Source organism: Chiloscyllium plagiosum, chromosome 24 (genome assembly GCF_004010195.1).
Source record: "Chiloscyllium plagiosum isolate BGI_BamShark_2017 chromosome 24, ASM401019v2, whole genome shotgun sequence".
Taxonomy (NCBI): domain Eukaryota; kingdom Metazoa; phylum Chordata; class Chondrichthyes; order Orectolobiformes; family Hemiscylliidae; genus Chiloscyllium; species Chiloscyllium plagiosum.
This window is the reverse complement of record NC_057733.1, coordinates 54,699,148-54,719,000: the sequence shown is the minus strand read 5'-3', so window position 1 is coordinate 54,719,000 and position 19,853 is coordinate 54,699,148. Positions and strand designations below refer to the sequence as shown.

At 42.2% G+C, this 19,853-nt stretch overlaps 1 protein-coding gene across 4 annotated transcripts in view; it reads right to left on the bottom strand.

Annotated features, from left to right (window-relative positions):
- Positions 1 to 655: 655 nt before the first annotated feature.
- luc7l3 (LUC7-like 3 pre-mRNA splicing factor) overlaps positions 656 to 19,853 on the bottom strand; it is a 23,663-nt gene continuing 4,465 nt past the window's right edge. The window contains exons 3-12 of one of the 4 annotated variants that reach the window (XR_006315284.1): positions 19,216 to 19,255; positions 18,986 to 19,133; positions 18,646 to 18,720; positions 16,963 to 17,067; positions 16,717 to 16,878; positions 15,572 to 15,849; positions 14,036 to 14,202; positions 5,070 to 5,269; positions 1,386 to 1,463; positions 656 to 1,258 (exon numbers count right to left, since the gene is read on the bottom strand). Coding sequence is in view for 2 of the 4 variants with exons in the window: in XM_043715188.1 (XP_043571123.1) it covers positions 5,103 to 5,269; positions 14,036 to 14,202; positions 15,572 to 15,849; positions 16,717 to 16,878; positions 16,963 to 17,067; positions 18,646 to 18,720; positions 18,986 to 19,133; positions 19,216 to 19,255 (1,142 nt within the window). In the remaining 2 variants the exon portion in view is untranslated. The remainder of the gene's footprint in view (positions 1,259 to 1,385; positions 1,464 to 5,069; positions 5,270 to 14,035; positions 14,203 to 15,571; positions 15,850 to 16,716; positions 16,879 to 16,962; positions 17,068 to 18,645; positions 18,721 to 18,985; positions 19,134 to 19,215; positions 19,256 to 19,853) is intronic. The other 3 variants (XR_006315285.1, XM_043715188.1, XM_043715190.1) reach the window with 3 other exon arrangements.

Below are 19,853 nucleotides of genomic sequence, written 5' to 3'. Positions count from 1 at the left end.
AAGCTTCAGATCAACTGGTTCTAAGGTTAATGCCAAAGGAAATCCATTCCCACTCAGGAGATAATGATTGCCTTTTTTTGTAAAATCACCGAACAGCACTCTTTCTATTTTTGTACTTGATGTATTTATACGTTAAGCATTTAAGTGCAGGAGTTTGATTCTTTGTAAATGTATAAAATGAACTCTTAACATGAATACGATTCTTACCCAGACCAGGTAAGAATGGCAGAGTTCCTTCCCAAAAGGACATCAGTGAACTAAATGGGTTTCCCCACCCCAAAACATTGGGCAGAACCCCAGGAACAATATTCTTCCTTTAAAATACTGCCTTTGGTTCTTATACATCTACAGGATGCAAAAAGAATCTCGGTTGAAATGACTCATCTAAAATAGAAATGAAATATATATCAGCATTCCCCAGTATTGCAGTGTTAGGCTGCATTCTCAGCTCAAGTCTCCACATGGGACTTAACTTTCAGACCCAATGCAGTATTTGCCAACCAGACTGCAGCTAACAAGATGACATTGTAGAGAATGCAGAAGGGTGCTGCACCCCAAAGGCTGTGACTGGTAACACAAGACCAAGTTGACATGCTCCACCTGAAAAACGTGAGCTACAAAACTAAAAAGTTAAAACACAAGGCACAATAGAAGATTTACTGAAAAAAAATTTATTCATACTCAACACTAAAATTTGCAAATTACAGCAACCATTTTCAAAATACAGGAACAGCAGGGCAGGGAAAAACACTCGTCCTCACAGCTGGATGGGAAACTGAGAAAGAGGCAGGCAGCCTAATACTACAAAAAACAAAAAAAAAAGGATAGTGGCGACAGGAGCATGGTAAAAATCAGCCTCTTAATCAAAACAGCTCTATACAACTTTGTGGCCTGTGTATTTACAGATAGCAGTTTGCCAAGAAATGTAAACGTCAAGGAAACCGGGTACACATTTGCAGGTCACATGGTTTGGGTGCTGCTCACTTTAGTCTGACACTTGTGGAAAAAACAGGACTCGAGTTCACTGTTAGTGAAAAAGAGTATTGCAAGCACAAGAAATGGGAACTTCTTTGGGCAGCTAATTGTACATAAAAGTTCTGAAATGAATTTTTTTGCTTAAATTACAATTTCTCTCACTCTTTCCCTCTCCCTACACCACTACAGCTTTCTTTCACCTTGTTTTAACTGGGCAGAGACTTCAGGTCGAGCAGTCGAATCTTCAACGGGGATTCCTTGACATCTTCAAAAATGGCCACGCCTGTAGAAATTAAACATTTGACAACATGCAATTAGAATCACTGTAAAACAAATGCATAAAACGTGCTCACCATTATACACAACCATTTATTTTCTGTTTTTTAAAAAAAAAGGCAAAAGGAAAGTACCTCTTGGAGACTTCCTACTGCCCTACACAGAGCACTTGTCTTCTGGGGTTTCTGCTAACGACTGGCTACAGCTCTAACCTAGAAAAGGAAACCCTTTCTCAGAGTGTAAACAGCCCACCTCTACTGTATCCTTAAGTAGTGATTTACTGTAATCTCCCATCTGTAATGACAGACAGCATACAGAGTTTGTCAACCAATTTATCACACAACATAAAAAGGGTCAAGGGCAGTGACTGTACATGTGAAAAACATTTTACCTTGTGGTTGGTCAATATTAATTCTTTACTGGAAAGCTCTCCTTGATGTGTGCTGCTGCCTTAAACAAACCAGTTAATGTTTAATTGTAACTTCTACAGTAACCTCAGCATAATGTTCACTTTACAGAATGCTTCACTTGTTTACAAATTTTAAACATTATCCATGTGGATATGTGAAGGCAATATGGGATTTAAGAAAAGTGCAGAGAAACAGCCATTTGGTCCATCAAGCCAGCATTCAAATACAGCATGCACTCTCCCATCTGCCCAGCTCCCTGGATTCCATTTCTATATTGGACTCTCCTGTCCCCAAGTCCCACCAGTTCACTCCAGTTTAGAGAGTGATTCATACCCTTCGTTCCCCGCTGAAATCATTGGGAGCCACAAATCCCTTCCTTCACTGAAACAATTGAAACCATATTTATTAACTCATTATTGCAAAAATGTTTCTCCCATCCCTCCAATATTAAATATATTAAAGAGCGCTGACAACAATGTTCTCAGGGAATCTGGAGTTAGTGAGCCCACAGATAAAATTAAAGGCTGTTTCTTCAAATTCCTTATCATTAACTCTGTTATAAATGGATCAGTAGGTGCAATCACAATTATGATTCATATAGCCCTTACACAAGCACAAACATCCCAACATACCTCAATAAAATTCCTAGTTTGTCAATAACGAAGCGATGTACAGTAACGTGTGAGGGGGTAAGGGGGAATTAGTGAGGCCTGGTTTTTAATACAACAGCACAGGAGAATAAACAAATTGCATTCCTAGTGCTTTGAAGGTAGAACGTCCTGGGATGGTGAAAAAATGGTGTAGAGTAAGTGAGTCAAAGCAGACTCATGAGAGGTGGCAGAGAAATAATTCATGACTTAGCTCAGTGACATTTTTGCTAACTGCCTATATTTAATGGGGCTGCACGTAGCCCAGAAACAGACCAGAGATACTGCTTCAATTATGTATCATGCTAGCCATTACAGGTGAACATTAGTGTCAATGCTTTCGTTTTTCTCCTGTGCCCCTCTGAAAGCTGATCATTGATGTGGGATTTGAGGTAAGAGGAAAAGGGTATAGCAATGCCACATGCATAAAATTTTCAAAATGTCATTATGCATCTAATAATTAACAACATTTTCAGTTTCCATGGAAGGACACCATTGGCACCAGGGGTCAGTGGAGACAATATCAGCTCTCTGTAAGAGTGATCTTTCTAGTTTAAGAATACCCCCAGCCCCCCAACCCCAGCAAGTGTATTTCTTAATCTCCTGTCCAGTAGATGATTTTCAGCACCTATCAAATCCGAGATTTGTCTTCCCTAAAGAAGTGCAGTTTCTCTAATTTATCCACATAACTGATTTTCCTTAAGCCTGGAAACATTCTTATAAATCTTTCCTGCACCTCTTTTAGAGTCTCTGTATCCTTCCTAAAGTGCAGTGTCCAGATGTGGACATATACTCCAGTCGAGGGTGTACTAAATGTTTTATAAAAATATTCACCATTCTCCATTTTCTACTTTATGCCTTTATTTAATAGCCCAGACTTGTGTGCATGCCTTTTTCACCATGATCTTAATCTGTCCTATCACCTTAAGCACTTTTTGCACACATCCCTTCCTCAGGCCTACTGTTCCTACACAGAAAAAGGTACAGCCCCAGAATGAGATGGAATTCAAAGGTTGGGGCTCATCAGTTTCCAAAAAAAGGTTATTTCAAATGGGAAATGTGTAACTGAGAAATATACTTAGTGTGACAGAAATTCAACCTGGTACAATTCAGATAAGCAAAGGATAAAGGTTAAGGGAGCCAGTATCAAATAGGCACTTGGAAATATTTATTAATGGAGGGTATTCAGCTGTAAGACTGAGGCAAGCACTGGCTTCATTTAATAGCTGGAATGTGTTGTGGGAGATAGGAGGGCGGGTAATAGAGAACATTGGAGTCAAACAGGCTCCAGTACCTTGACCTAATCAAACTGGCAGAGAGACCACGTCCAATAGTAACCAGACTGACCCGGCAGTACTGACTTGTCAATGTGCCTATGTGCTAGAAACCTCTGCTGAATATCATTATTCACACTTTCACAGAGCTTCTTTAGAACCCTCCCACAGATCCAGAGTTTAGTTGGGCCAACAGCTGATCAGCCAGGAAGCTGATCACAAGCAAAGAATTAATATTGACAATTCCTTTGCCCACGTTGTAACCAAAGTCACTGCCATTCAAATGTCTTTCTGTATTTAATATTAACAAAAACAACTTCATCTGCCATGGCAGGATACCATCGGACTAAGAGCTCACTTGACATGGGATGGGAGGGCAAGGAAGGGGGACGGAGGGCAAAGAACTCGCAAGTCGTACCTCTGTGCTAGGACCTGTAATGTACTGCACGCAAACAGGAGGCTGCTACAGCTTTGTTTGTTTTAAATTTATGTGAAAAGTAAAGTTAAATTCTTGAAAATTCCCTTCCATCCCCTGTAGTTTGAAGAGAGTTCTGTAACAAATCTGCACAGAAACAATTCCACAATTGTCAAAAAAAATTATGGTGACAGGAAACGAATATTTAAATCCTGTGTTAAACATGATCAGCAAATACATTATGAAATAGCAAGCTTAAAAAAAATTAAAGATTTATTTTTAAAAACAGGCAAAAGCATTCAAACACAGGTGTGTAGAGAAAGGAGTGTACCTGGCATGAGTACCTGCAATTCATTCACTGATTCCTTGATTTTTAATTTGCTTTCATGGGCGGCTCACAAGATCAGCGCAGTGTGAGATATGGTTCTCAGGTTCACTTAGTCATAAACCCTACACTTCCATCAATCCAAGCTACTGGCTCGAGTTACAGAAAGACTCCATTAGAGTGCAAGGCAGTTTTTAAAAAAAAACAAAAAAAAACAAAAAATCTACAACATCCGTGACATTAACAGATTTTGTTAAAACTAAAAAAAAAATTTTCTTCAAATAGATGCCTTAGATGCAGTTACAGAAACAGGAAAAACCATTCTCCACCTACTTAATGAATTCTAAACTTATTCAAGTGATAACAATTCACAGCAACCAACCAACCCACACAATCCAATTTCCCAAAACTTTACAGTTTTCTTAACATTATTATTAAATCAAATTCATTCATTGCCATTCACCAGATCCATAAAGGAACAGAAACGAGGACCAGGTTTCAGAACATTACATAGAATATGCAGAGGTAAAGTAAAGTACCTAGTGTCTCCCAGATGCACATTTTGCCTCTTAATCTGTCAAGACTAGTCTGTTGTCTTCGCTCGACGTTTTACATAGTATACCTTCCCGTGCGTTTGTTGGTTAGAGTCTCTCCGTCTTCTGTTGCAATACTTACACTGCACTGCTAAAGCGAACCATAAAAAACAAAGGGCAAACCCTAACCGAGGAATGCAAAAGAGACACTTACCTTGGTCTGATCTGAGGTCAAATCAGATCAGTTTTAATTGGACTGAGTGTCACCTTCAGATTTTAGGTCTTCATCTCTCCCATTGACCTCGCTTTTAGTGGCGTCCACTTCCATGGCGTCTGGCCGAACCTCTACACACTCTCGGTCTGTCTGACTGGGTTTCCGACTGCTTTTCCTCATTTCATCAGAGTCTCTCCTTTCTGAAACATAACAATAGAAACTTACTGGAGACAATGGCATCATTTTCAGGTAATGGCTGAATGGAGGTGGCAGCAGGATTGGTTCATTTATCAAAGGCTTTAAATTTGAGGATAAATTTGGGGGAGGGAAAAAAATGGGGTGGCACGGTGGCTAGCACTGCTGCCTCACAGCGCCAGAGACCTGGGTTCAATTCCCGACTCAGACGAATGATTGTGTGGAGTTTGCACATTCTCCCGGTGTCTGTGTGGGTTTCCTCCGGATGCTCCGGTTTCCTCCCACAGTCCAAAGATGTGCACGTCAGGTGAATTGGCCATGCTAAATTGCCCATAGTGTTAGGTAAAGGGGTAAATGTACGGGAATGGGTGGGTTACGCTTCGTCGGGTCGGTGTGGACTTGTTGGGCCGAAGGGCCTGTTTCCACATTAAGTAACAATTTAAAACAAGCAGTTGTTGCTGCAACATGTCAGCTGGTACAGCTAGTGCAAATACATTCAACAGTAACTTTCAAAACACAACTGGAAGAGAACAAAGGAGTGGAGTTGATTGGGTGGTGACTGCACAATGGATCAACTGGTAATGCTTTTTCCTGAGATTAATGTTTATACTTTTACACTCCAGACAGGACTGTAACCCAATAAAGACGCCACAACATCTAATGGACTGATTCAACTTTGGAGTACAGAAGAACCTTGATCATCCGAATACCAATTATCCGAAAATCGGATTATCCAAAGGAGATCTCCAGGTCCTGATAGAAACATTACATCAAAGACGTGTTTCCAACAGTGATCGTGTCTTTCATTACAGTGATTAAACAGGCACCATCTCCAAATGACTGACCTTCTGCCCGCTCTCTCGCCCCACATTTTCCCTGGAGTTCTACAGAGGGGTGGGGGGGCGGTATTGGATGGGATTGGGGGACCCGCGGGCTGTACCCTGCTGCAGTCTCCTCAATAGGGAGCAGATTCAGAGTCCTAGAGGAAAGGCATTTAAATCGATTAACCGAATAATCGAATATCCGAACTTAGTAGTACCTGGCCATCATGTTCGGATAATTGAGGTTCCCCTGTATTTTCAAAGCTTTCCTTTACCTTCTTGCCAATGTGCATTGTGCAATGTTAATTAGCAAGGAACCCACCCCCCCAGTCACCAAACCATTAACATTATAGTAGCTATGTAAATACTGGAGCAGCAACAACAGCAGCAGCAGCAAGTCACTGGCTGGGAATTCTGTAGCATTCTTGCTGTTAATGCTGACATACTTCAGTCAGGAGCAGATGAAGGTCACTCGGCCCTTTAAGCCTTCTCTGTACAATTATTACTTCTCCCTCTCATCTACTCAATGCTCTGTAAACCCTTCCCTGAACCTCTCCAAAGACTCCTGACAGAGGAAAAAATGTTTTAAATGGGCAACTCACTTAAGCAGTGACCCTAATTCTCAATTCTCCTTAAGCGGAAATATCCTTTCAAGATTCACCCTGTCAAAACACTCCTCTTTCATGACACTATTTATTTCAATTTTATCACTTCTTATTCCTCCAAGTTCCTGAAGATCCAAACTGAGCCTGTACAACTTTTATCGCTTAAGACAATCTGCCCATTCCAGACATTGAGACTCAAACCTTGTCTAAATTGCTTAAAATAGATTCCATCCCTCCTTCGTTAAGTTGGCCACTTCTGCAAAACAGTAGACCATAAAACAGATGTAGAATTAGGCTGTTTGGACCAGCGAGTGTGCTCAGCCATTTGATCATGGCAGATATATTTCTCAACCTTTTTCCCCTGCCTTCTCCTGTAACCCTTCATCCCCTTTAGCAAGAACAAGTACCTACCTAACTGTCTTAAATACATCCAATGATTTGGCCTCCACAGCCCTCTGCAGCAATTAGGTCCACAGATTCACATGCTCAAAAGAATTGTCCTTTCACTGAGGCAGTGACCTCTGTTCCCAGTCTCTCCTTCTATGGGAAGCATCATCTTGATGCCTACTCTATCCAGGCCCCTCAATATTCTGTAAGTTACAATCAGATTCTCTCTCATCCTTCTCAACTTCTACAGACCCAGAGTCTTCAACCACTCCTCATTTGACAAGCCTTTCAGCCATGGGATCATTCTTGTAAACCTCCTCTGGACCTCCACATATGCCAGCACATCCTTCCTGAAATGCAGGGCCTAAAACTGCTCACCATATTCCAAACGTGGTCTGACCAAAGCCTTGCACAGCCTCGGCAGTACATCTTTACTCATATTCTAGCCCACTTGAAATGAATGCTAACATTGCATTTGTCTTCCTAACTGCCAACTGAACCTGTACATTAACCTGAAGGGAGCCTTGGACTAGGATTTCCCAAGTCCCTTTGTGATTCAGATTTCTGAAGCCTTTCCCAGTTTAGAAAAGAGTCTATGCCTCTGTTCTTCCTTCAAAAGTGCATAATCTCTCACTCTCCCAATTGTATTCCATCTGCTACTTCTTTGCCCCTCTCCCAGCCTGACCAAGGCCTTCTGCAGCCTCCCCGCTTCCTCAACACTACCTGTGTCATCTGTAAACTTCACAACAATGCCCTCTGTTCAGATTATTAACGTCTAACGTGAATAGTAGTGGTCCCAATACCAAACCCTGTGGAACTCCACTAGTCATTGGCTGCCATCCTTAAACGACCCCTTAATCCCCATTCTCTGCCATCTGCCAGTCAGCCAATCCTCTCTCCATGCCAGTACCTTACCCGACACCACAAGCTCTTACTTTATTCCGCAGCCTCCTGTGCAGCACCATGTCAAAGACCTGCTGGAAATCCAAATAGATCATGTCCACTGGCTCTCCTTTGTCTAACCTGCTTGTTCCCCAGATCAAAGAAGTCTATGATTTGTCAGGCATGACCTCCCAATGATGAAGCCATGCTGACTCAGCCATATTTTACCATTCATTTCCAAGTACTCCACAACGGACTGTCAAATTGTATCAACCACTGTTAGGAAGTTCAGAAATAAATTAAAATGCAGGATCTCAAATGCAGTAATCATGACTAACCCCAGTGCCACGTTAGCGACAGCAGGGGTCAGAGGACAGATCAAATGAATGCATGGCTGATAAAATAGTGCACCAGGGAGGGATTTAGATTCTTGAGGCACTGGGACTGTTTCTGGGGGAAGGTGGGACCTGTACAAGCCTGATTGGCTGGACCTGGGCAGACGAGGGACAAATATCCTCATTGCGGCTTTTGTTAGCCCTGTTGGTGAGGTTTTAAATAAGTATGGCAGGGGGATGGGAATGAAAGTGTCGATTCTGTTGGGTCTGATTCAGATCAGGAAAGAGGAGGTAGAACATTGAGACACTGACAACATCACTAACTAAAGACAAAAGCAAGTCCAGCAAAGGATAGTGACATAGGGTTTGAGCTGCTTGTATTTCAATGTGAGGAGTATTACACACAAGGCAGATGAACTACGGGCACAGACAGACATGGCAGCACAAGGTCATTGCCATAACAGAAACCTGGCTAAAGGAAAGGCAGTTCAATATCCCAGGATAGAGAGTTTTCAGAATAGTGTGACAGACAAAAAAAAAATGGGGGGAAAGCAGTATTGGTTAAAGAATCAATTACAGTTGTGAGAAAGGATGACATGCTAAGCAGGCTAACAACCAAGGCTTTATGGGTTAAGCTTATGAAATTAAAAAAAGGAGCAGTCACACACCCACCAAAAGAGAGGGGGAGACAAAAGGACAAGTGTAGAAAATACTTTGTAGGACCACTGGGTGAAACATTCATGTACCATGTTTAGGAAATTTTTCCTGGACAATATGTGACAAACTCAACCAGAGGAAATGCAATTATGGATTTAGTTTTGGGAAATGAAACTGGGCAAGTGGGTAACGTGACAATGGGCACTTGTTGGGCCGAAGGGCCTGTTTCAACACTGTAATCTAATCTAATCATATCAGGGATAGTGACCACAATTCAGATAGATTCATTATGGAAAAGGACAGAAAGAAATCAGGAGTAAGAGTTTTAGGGAAAGGCAAATGTTAGAAAACTAAAGTGATTTGGCTGAGGTGGACTGCACAGGACTGCTAAAGGATAAACCAGTGGGAAGCACTTAAAGTACGATTCTTGGAACACAAAAATAAGAATAGTGCTGCTAAATCTAGACCCCCATAGTTGTCTAGTAAATTGAAGATTCAACAGAAAAAGAAACCTTACAATAGTTACAAAAAAAACTCAACACTGCAGATAGCCTAAAGGAGTACAGAAAGTACAGAGATAAAACGTTAAAAAAGAAATAAGGAAATCAAAGAGGGCACAAAAAATATTAGCAAGGTAAAGGAAAACCCAAAGATGTTTTACCAGAATATAAAGAGCAACAGGATAGTTAAGAAAAAAGTGGGACCTATTAGAGATTAAGGGTGAACACGCAAAGGATATGGGAAGAATTTTACATGAATTTTTTGTCTCTGTATTCACAAAGGGGCGATGAGAATATAATAATCCAGGAGTGTGAAATATTTGATAAAATGATTAGAATAAGTGTTAGAGGAGTTGGAATTCTTGAAAGTAGCTAAGTCACCAGGTTGGGATGGATTACTCCCCAGGATGTTGAAGGTTGTCAGGAAGGGAATAGCAGCTGCTTTCAGGATTATTTTCCAATCTTCACTAGACACTGGTGAGTGCTAAAGGACTGGAGGAATACAAATGCAGTTCTGTTGGTTAAACAAAGTCCAAAGGAAATGTCAAACATAATAGACCAGTTAGTCTTACTTTGGTGATGGGTATATTGTTAGAATCAATCCTGAGAAAATGGACAAACTGTCACTTAGAAAGGCATGGACTAGTTGGGGATTGTCAGCACGGCTTGGTTAAGAAAGGTCATGCCTTATGCATTTGACTGAATTTTTTGAGAAAGTGACAAGGAGAATCAAAGATGGTAGTGCAGTGGATATTGTCCACATGGATTTTAGTGAAGCAGTTGACAAGATCCCACCGGTCTGAATTAATGAATTCAGCGAATGAATGAGGCATGTCAGATTCATTAATTTAAAAAAAATGAGGTTTGCTTCCTTGAACGAACGGGCTGAGGTTTGCTTCCTTGAATGAGTCAGTCAAGTTTGATTCACCGAATAAATTGTGCCCGATTCATTGACTGAAAGAATGATGGTTGATTCATTGAATGAATGAGGTTTGCAGCATGGAATGAACAAGTGAAGTTTAACTCACTGAATTAATGAATGCAGTTTGATTCACTGAATGAAAGCATGAAGTTTGCATCATTGAATGAAAGAGTGAAATTTGATTCCCTGAATTAATGAATGAAGTCTGATTCAATGAATGAATGAATGAATGCAGTTTGATTCATTAAATGAATGAGTGAAGTTTGCCAGTCAAAAAAGTAAAAGCCCATCGGATACAGGGTAATATGCCAAATTATTTTCAGTAGCTGCCCTAGGAACCTGGTTCAAGTGATGTTCCATAGGAAAGATGGGATTAGACACGGCACCGTGCTGTCTTTGGGACAACATGAACAAAATGGGCTGAATATCCTCCCTCTCTGCTGTATCATTTCTATAGTTCTATGGACCACAGTCAGGTTAACCAAACTATAGGTCCCTGCCTCCTTCCCTTCTTAAACAGGGATGCTACTTCAGCCATTTTCCACTCTTCTGGGTCACTTCCTAATCCAGCATTTCCTGCAAGATCACCAATGTTTTTACAATCTCCTCAGCCATCTCCTTCAAAACTCTAGGGTGCAGTCCACCTATCCACCTTCAGACTTTCAGCTTCCCTAGTACGTTCTCCTTAGCAATTGCCAATACACAAAAATTTTGTACATTGCATCAGTTTTCACAGTGGAAGACATCAGCAAAGTACCGATTCATATCCTCCATCACATCTCAGTTCCTATTACTACTTCTCTGGTCACATTTTCCAACAGTCAATGTCTATTCTTGTCTCTTATCTTTTAGATATCTAAAAATACTCTTGCAATTTTCTTTTAATATTACAAGCTCGCTTACTCAAATTTATCCCTCCCACCCACATCCTGTCCTCTGGTTTTTAAATGCTTCCCAATCCTCCAGCTGCCCATTAATCTTCAACACATTGTTTGCTTTCTTTTTTTGTTTTTATGCTGTCCCTGACTTCCCTGGTCAGCCACGGGGTTGCTTCATCCTCCCTTCTTCATTGGGATGTTCTCCAGATCTGGTCTCAGCAGTGCCTTGTGCACCTGATGCATGATCAGGTGCACAGTGCACTGCTGTTTGACACTGTTTTGAAACTTTAGTTGACCACAGATTATGTGTCCTCTCATCATATTAATTTTGTGTATTCTGCAACATCCTTTTTGATATTTGCCACTGCATCTTTATTGACCCCTTAACCTAACTTTCCAGTTCAATTCAGCTCTGTTTTCGTGCCTTCATAATTCATTTAAGTTTAAAAACAATCTTTACTCCCTCAAACTGAATATAAAATCAATCACTTTCATGTCAGGAGCGTGATGGAACATTCTCCATTTGCCTGGATGAGTACTGCTCAGAAAAAAGAAACACCACCACCCAGGACAAAGCAGTCCAATTGATTGGTGCCCTATCCACCACCCTCAACATTCACTTCCTCTCCACCACAATGGCAACGGCACGTACCACCCACGAGATGCACTGTAACAACTCAAAGTTCCTTTTACAGCACCTTCCAAACACACAATCTTTACTCTCCAGAAGGACAAAGGCAGCACATGCATGGGAACAGAACCACCTTCACCCAGACTTGAAGTTATATTGTTATTTGGTCAAAATCCTGGAACAGGACCCTGGATATACCTACACATTATGGACAGCAGCTATCCAAGACAACTGTTCATTACTACCCTTGCCAGGCCATTTAGAGATGTGGTAACAGTCAACTTGCCTGCAATGCTGCATCCCTCAAACAATTAAATTATTTTCACAATATTCTAGGATGGAATTTATGGTTTCAAAATTTGTCTTGAGACAGACCTTAATTAAAAAGTTAAACAGAGAAAGGAAATCCACTCGAGAGTTTAACCTAAACAAGTGTGATGTCATAGAGTCAGATGTACAGTATGGAAACAGACCCTTCAGTCCAACTCATCCAAGCTGACCAGATATATGCTGTAATTGTACCACCTCCCCCACTTCCTCTGGCAGCTCATTCATACACGTACTGCTCTCTACATGAAATGTGGTGTGTTTTGGAAGGTCAAATGCAAGAGAAAAGTACACAGTATATGGCAAGATCCTTAGGGACACTAATACACAAAAGGATTTAGGATGCAAGTCCATAGCGCTGACAGTAGCTACACAAGTGGATAAGGTGGTAAAGGCAGCATACGGAATGTTAGACTTCATCGGTCAAGCACTGAGTATACAAGTTGGTAAATCTCATTGCAGCTGTATAAGTCAGTCAGGTCACATTTGGAGTATTAGGTGCAGTTCTGGTTGCCACACTATAGGAATGATATGAAGGCTTTGGAAGAGGTTTACCAAGAAGGTGTCAGGGTTGTAGTGTATTAGCTATAAGGAGAGTTGGATAACCTTGATTGTTTTTGCTAAAGCATCGAAGGCTGAGGGGCGATCCAATAGAAGAAGATAAAATGAAAGGAATGGATAGTCAGTCTTTTCCCCCAGGATGAAAATGTCAAATACAAGGGAGCACAGATTTAAAGATGGAGAGGGGACATGTTCAGAGGAGATACGAGGAAAGTTTGTTTTTACAGAGGGCAATAGGTACCTGTAAAACGCTGCTAGACAAGGTAGCGGAAGCAGATAGAATAGCAATGTTTAACAGGCATTTAGTCAAGACACATGAAAAGGCAGGGAATACGGGGGATAGACCACATACAGGCAGATGGGATTAATTTAGAACAGTATTGTGGTCGGTGCAGACACATTGGGCTGAAGGGCCTGTTCCTCAGCTGCACTGTTCTACGTTCTTCCTTTTATAAGGAAGCTAAAAGATTGGAAATCAAAATTTCTGGGGACACACCTGGTTGAAAGAACACAGAATATGCCCTTACAGAAGAGTGCACCTGGGAAATGTGGTGTGGCTGTTGCTATCAGCTGGGAATTAGATTAAATTCTAGAAAGGGAAGAGTGAAATTCACAAGGAAGACAACGTTTGGAAGAATGTGTGATTGAAATTGATGATATAAATGCTGAGTGAACTGTCAAGCCAACTCTGTGTAATTTATAGTTTACAATCAATCACAATTCACCCGTTAATTCATGTTTAATTTCTGAAGATCCTGAGTTTTGGACTCATTAATACTATTTTGGTTAAATTGTCGATCTTGTGGTTTAACTCTTAAGAATAGGTATTTCAGATTTATTATTTTAATAAACATCTCTACAATGGTTATATCAATGCTGAGGTAGTCAACATTAGGACATTCCATCCGCCAATCATTGGGATTTGAAGCGATTGCGCTCACAGGACAGTTGTACAGACCACGAGTGAGAGAAGAGGAACTGTTGTTACATCCATTCAAACCAGCGGGGGGGGGGGGTGTAACTAAGATTGACCCTCAGAGTTCCATCCAGGGCTGGAGTTGTGAGTTTGACAGTTACGCAGCTCACTGTCACGTAACTAAGCTTACCCAATGATGATTGGAACAGATTTAGTTTGCAAACCACAGATCCTGTCCTATAGATATACAAGCACCTTAATCAACTGGCTCCATGCTAAGAAAGGTCTTGGGAGATATCAGTGAAAGAAGTCAATATATAACAGTTCTGAAGAGCCTGAATGCTTGTACCTTTGTCCTTTGACCTCCTCTCTTTCTCTCTGCTCCTGCTTCTGTGCTTGTGTGACCTGACATCCCGACTTCGTGATCGGCGCCGATCCCGACTCCGGGATCGGTGTTTCCTTTCTGATCGGTCTCTGCTTCTCTCAGAGCGGTCTCTGCTCCGCCGATCCTCACCCCTTTTGTGAAACCAAATTGAAGTGAAATGCACACTTAGAAATTCAACACTTTCCTAACAAATCTCACAAAAAACAAACTTGTATCAGCACCTTTATTACAGTAAAATCTCAGCGTTTCACAGGAGAATTATCTAATAAAATTAGACACAGCCACACCAGGAAATACAACAGATTAAAAAAAAACTTAAATGTGAAGTAATAAACAAAATGAACAGGAATGTGGCACGAGTAAGTATGCCCAACTTAAAATGCTGCATGAGATAACCTCAAGAAACTTTGCCTTTACTATTCAAGAGTTCTTAGCAAGGACTCCACCACATCTCATGAAATCCCTAGAAATGCCCTTACATTGTTGATATGTCCTTGCAATCAACCTTGCTTTAATAAGTCAGTCAATAAAACAACTGTAGAACAACTACTTCATAGTACTAACTGGTCAAAAAATACTTACTAACTTAACACCTGCTTACTCTTAACTCCTCCTGAAGTACTACCAAGAGTGAGGACTTGGCAGAGCTGTGGTAAAAGGGAGGAAAAGTAGCTGAGGGTAGGAAGTCAGCCAGAGGAAATTCAAGTGCTGACATGGGCTTCAGGTTCCAGGAACTGACAAATGAATTTCGGCTGTTGATTAGTCATTTTGGGCATGGATTTCACTTAATTTCCTGTTGTGGGGAGTCTCATTTCCTTGCTTGGGCTGAAACAGCAGTAAAACACATTTGAGATAAACATGGTTCTTGCTGGTCCATGGTAGTGACACAGGTATGCCACTTAAGTGACTATTACTGAAGACTGGACGCTGCAATTGAATTATAGGCATAGACACAGGCACTCCAGAAAGGTAAATGCACTGGGTTGTCATGGGGTCTCACTTACTAGTACAATACAAGCAGAGGAAAGAATATGTACACTGCAGGGCAACTGCTGCACCACAGCTGTGACAGGGCAGGTGACAGCTTCCCGTCAGAGTCAGGAAAATCTCAGTACTATAATGGTAGCTTCACAGCGACCGGTACTTCAAACTATAAATCAACTGCAGTTAAAAAAAACTCTGATTCACTGATGTATGATCTAGCATACAGGTGGCTCCAAATGCAATGCAACGTCGCAAATTCTTAACTCCCGCTGAAAAAGCCTAATATGCCATTCAGTTCAGAGACAATTGAAATGGAGCAAGTGAGGAAAACATAATCGAAACATTCATGGAGACACTACGTAAACACACAAGCGAGGAGGACTGAAGAGTCTGCTAACTGGGGAGATGAACTAAGACGCAGGGAGACTAGTGTGCTCCACGAATAACAGGATGGAGTCTGTTTCTGTTCACTAATCGTCTTTAACTCTCAGGTCTCCTCTACACCTCGTTCCATACCTGGTGCGTTTCTTTTCACGTTCCTTACTGCGTGACCGCTTGCGTTCACGCGACCTGCTTCGCCTTCTGTCAGACGCCCGGCTAGAATGGGAATGCCGGCTCCGCGAGTGGCTCCTCCTACGCCGTGCCTCCCTCTCTCGCTCTTTCTCCTCCTCTTCCCGCCGCCGTTTCTTCTCCCTCTCCTCCCGCTCACGCTCTCGCTCCAGCTCCCGTTCTTCCCTCTCGCGTTTTAATTTGTCATCACGTTCTGGTTCTTCAGTCTTCTTCCGAACCTTCTCCTGGACAGAAATAAAACACTAAATACACAGCCAGCACATACATATTGTATGAATGTTCAACATCATTTGCAACTCCTCAGATACTGAAGCAGCCCGTGCCCAAACGCAGTAAGACCTGGATAACATTCACGCCACACAAATGCTGGTAATGACCATCCCCAACAAGAGAATCTAACCATCACCATTTGACATTTAATGGCATTACCACCACTATCCACATCCATAAACTAAACAGGACTAGGGATTAAAAATACTATGCCTGTTACAGGAGGTTGAAAATTCTGCAGCAACCTCCCCAAAGTCTATACACTATCTGCATGGCATAACTCAGGAATTTGGTGGAATACCCGCAACTTGTCTGGAGGAGTGTAGCTTTGACACTATCCAAGACCAAGTATTAATTTAACACGCACCTCATCTAACAGTTTCAACATTCACTCCGTCTACTAATGCTTAATAGCAGCAGTGTGCATCATCTACAACATGCACTGCAACATTTCACCAAGGCTCCTTCAAAAGCACCTTCCAAATCCACAATCTTTACCATCCAGATGGACAAAGACAGCAAATACATAGGAACACCATGACCTGCAAGTCGACATCTCCTACCCACACCCAGAGGATATACATGCACACAACTTTATCACCTCAATCTCCCAAATGTAGAAAAATATTTGCAGACTCTGCAAGCTGCTCTCAATTTAATTTTTCAATCCTCATTATTTTCTGGTCAGTTTGCACTACACAACCCCCACGGTCATTATCTGCTTACCAAAGTGTGGTGCCCAGAACCGAACCTAGTGACTCCAGGGTCAGGTCTACCGTCAGTTCAGTAAGATAGTTGTAACACTCCAGCCGTGCACTAACCTTTAGCTCCTCCACGGTTGCTTTGATCTTCGCATAGCCCATGTGCTGCTTCCCCATTAAGTGATCATCCACCCTGGACTGTGCATCTCCTACGATGAGGAATGCACCGCACACTTCACATACCTCCATCTGCTTCTCCTGGGCCGCAAAGCTCTCGATGGTCTGCAGAATTATTTTAAAAATATCCTATAGGTATATGTATCAATCACGTGAAATAATCAAAGACGACAAGCCAATAAGCCTCACCGAGCTGGCAGATCGCAGTTGCTCTCGCTCATCTTTCAGCTGTTCGACAAGTTTCATCATACCCTGGGCCTCTTCCACCTTCCCCTCAGAGCCCAGCTCCTCAATCTGAAAAACAAAGCAAGATCAAATTACGAGTGCCTTTCACCTTCACTGGCTGTGAAATGCTTTGGCAAATCCTGAGAAATGCAGCAATGTAAACACAGCAACCAGTTAGTGGACAGCAAACTCCCTCAAACAACAAGGAGAAGAGAATTGGATCATTTTTTTCAGGGACCTTGATAGAGGGAGGAATATAGGTCAGGATGAAGGGCTTTTGCCCGAAACATCGATTTTGCTGCTCCTCGGATGCTGCCTGAACTGCTGTGCTCTTCCAGCACCACTAATCCAAAATATAGGTCAGGATGCCGAGAGCATATAGATCAAAATATTCCCATGGGATGACTCATTCACCAGAGCGGATGACAAATAGAGGGCCAATTTAACATTTGATCGGGAAGACAACATCTGACAGCATAACACTCAAATTACTGCATTCAGAATATCAACCTGAATTTGACATTTGAATCCATACCCACTTAGACTATAGACAATAGGTGCAGGAGTAGGCCATTCTGCCCTTCGAGCCTGCACCACCATTCAATATGATCATGGCTGATCATCCTTAATCAGTATCCTGTTCCTGCCTTATCTCCATAACCCTTGATTCCACAATCCTGGAGAGCTCTATCCAACTCTTTCTTAAATGAATCCAGAGACTGGGCCTCCATTGCCCTCTAGGACAGAGCATTCCACACAGCCACCACTCTCTGGGTGAAGAAGTTTCTCCCCATCTCTGTCCTAAATGGTCTACCCCGTATTTTTAAGCTGTGTCCTCTGTTTCGGCACTCACCCCGCAGCGGAAACATGTTGCCTGCCGCCAGAGTAACTGCACACAGTACTGCAGGTGTGGTCTCACCAGGGTCCAGTGCAGCTGCAGAAGAACCTCTTTGCTTTTATACTCAATTCCTCTTGTTATGAAGGCCAGCATGCTATTATCCTTCTTCACTACCTGCTGTACCTGCATGCTTGCCTTCATTGGCTGGTGTACAAGAACACTCAGATCTCTCTGTACTGCCCCTTTACCTAAATTGATTCCATTGAGGTAGTAATCTGCCTTTCTGTTCTTGCCACCAAAGTGGATAACCATACATTTATCCACATTAAACTGCATCTGCCATGCATCTGACCACTCACCTAACTTGTCCAGGTCACCCTGTAATCTTCTAACACTTGACTAAAAGGAGTGTGCAGTTACAATGTCCGATATCCGCATGAGCCACCACGCGGTGTGAATGCTTCTGGCGATGACTTGCCTCCTCCATCCCTGTGTTACAGAGGCACAGTGTAGTCTGACTAAACTTCATGGGGAATTCCTCAAACCAACCTCACACACTGATTGTACTCAAATCACTCAACTGACTCTAGGAAGGCACTTGCTCATCTAAGACATGGCCCTGTAACTCCAATAGGCAGACACAGCCAGCATCCATGGTACTGTCTGAATACAGACATTTTACAAACAAAGGGACGGCTAGTTCCATTTCCTGCTGGACATTTTAACGACAAGTCAGAGAGAAAGTTCAGGAAGCCTAAAACAGAGCCTCTTCCCAGAATTATTAGAGCAGCCATACTTTCAGCTCTTACCTGTTCCAGGAGTTCTTCTATTTTCTCTGTTAAAACCTGACCCTTCTCTTCATTCTTACTCACAGGCCCTCCAGTCTGCCGGAAACAGGCATAATGAGCAATTCAGAAACAGCAATGTTAGTACAGCAGTTAATCTCACATACCATTGTACACCCCCCCCATCTCCATAACCACCCACACCCTTCATTTTACAATTCCCTCCACACAGTATTCATTCTCAAGAAACCAACTGCTTTATAAACATTCGAGTGGGCTTCACTATACGCTTGTAGAATCAGACTGTGTTGAAAGCAGCCCAGATGCTATTTTTAGTGAATCAGTGCCCAACCCTGGCACTCACCGCTGTTCCAGTTGTCGTGTTCTGGGATAGTGCCAACCGAGCATGACCTCGACGGATCCGCCGCTCAACATCAGCCATCAGGTTTTGCAGATAACGCAGGAAGTCTTTCTCATAACCCACTTTCATAAAACGGGAGCTCTTCTCATAGCTGCGGGAGCAAAGGGCAGATATAACTTGGATATTCCACATGTTGGGACAGTACACAAGAAGCCATAAAGCTAGAAACTTACTATTTCCGCAGATTGTCATCATGAATCTTCTCACAGGGACCTAAAGGAGCAAAAATTGAAATGTAACATCACAAAAGGTATGTCTGTCACAAATAATGACCACAATGCCACAATCAAGACCATCAGAAAGTCCACCCTAAGGAAGCTCTGTCTCAAATGCCATTCCCTCTGAAAGATTATATTTCAAAACTTGAAAGTCCCTGTAGAAAAAGCCATGGGAAAGGCCAAAAATAATTTTGGTTTTATGAACAGATGCGGATGGTTTAAATGGAAACTGACTATGAGAAAACCCTCTGGAATAAAAGACAGAAAGGAGATCTAATCATCCAAACAATCATCTAAGTCTACAACACAAAAGGACCATTAAGTCTACTGAACCTGCACCAGTCAAAAGCAACCACCTAAGTAAACTAATCTCTAGAATCATCCCAATTCCTTATCTGAACTCTTGCTCCCATACATTATCTCTGGCGAGGAGGTGCCAGCATTGGACTGGGGCGGACGTCACACAAGACCAGGTTATTGCCCAACAGGTTTAAGTGAAATCACAAGCATTTGGAGTACTGCTCCTACATCAGATGGAGTCACTTCACCTGGTGAAAGCAGCGCTCCAACCTCCGCCAACTCACCCCCCATCC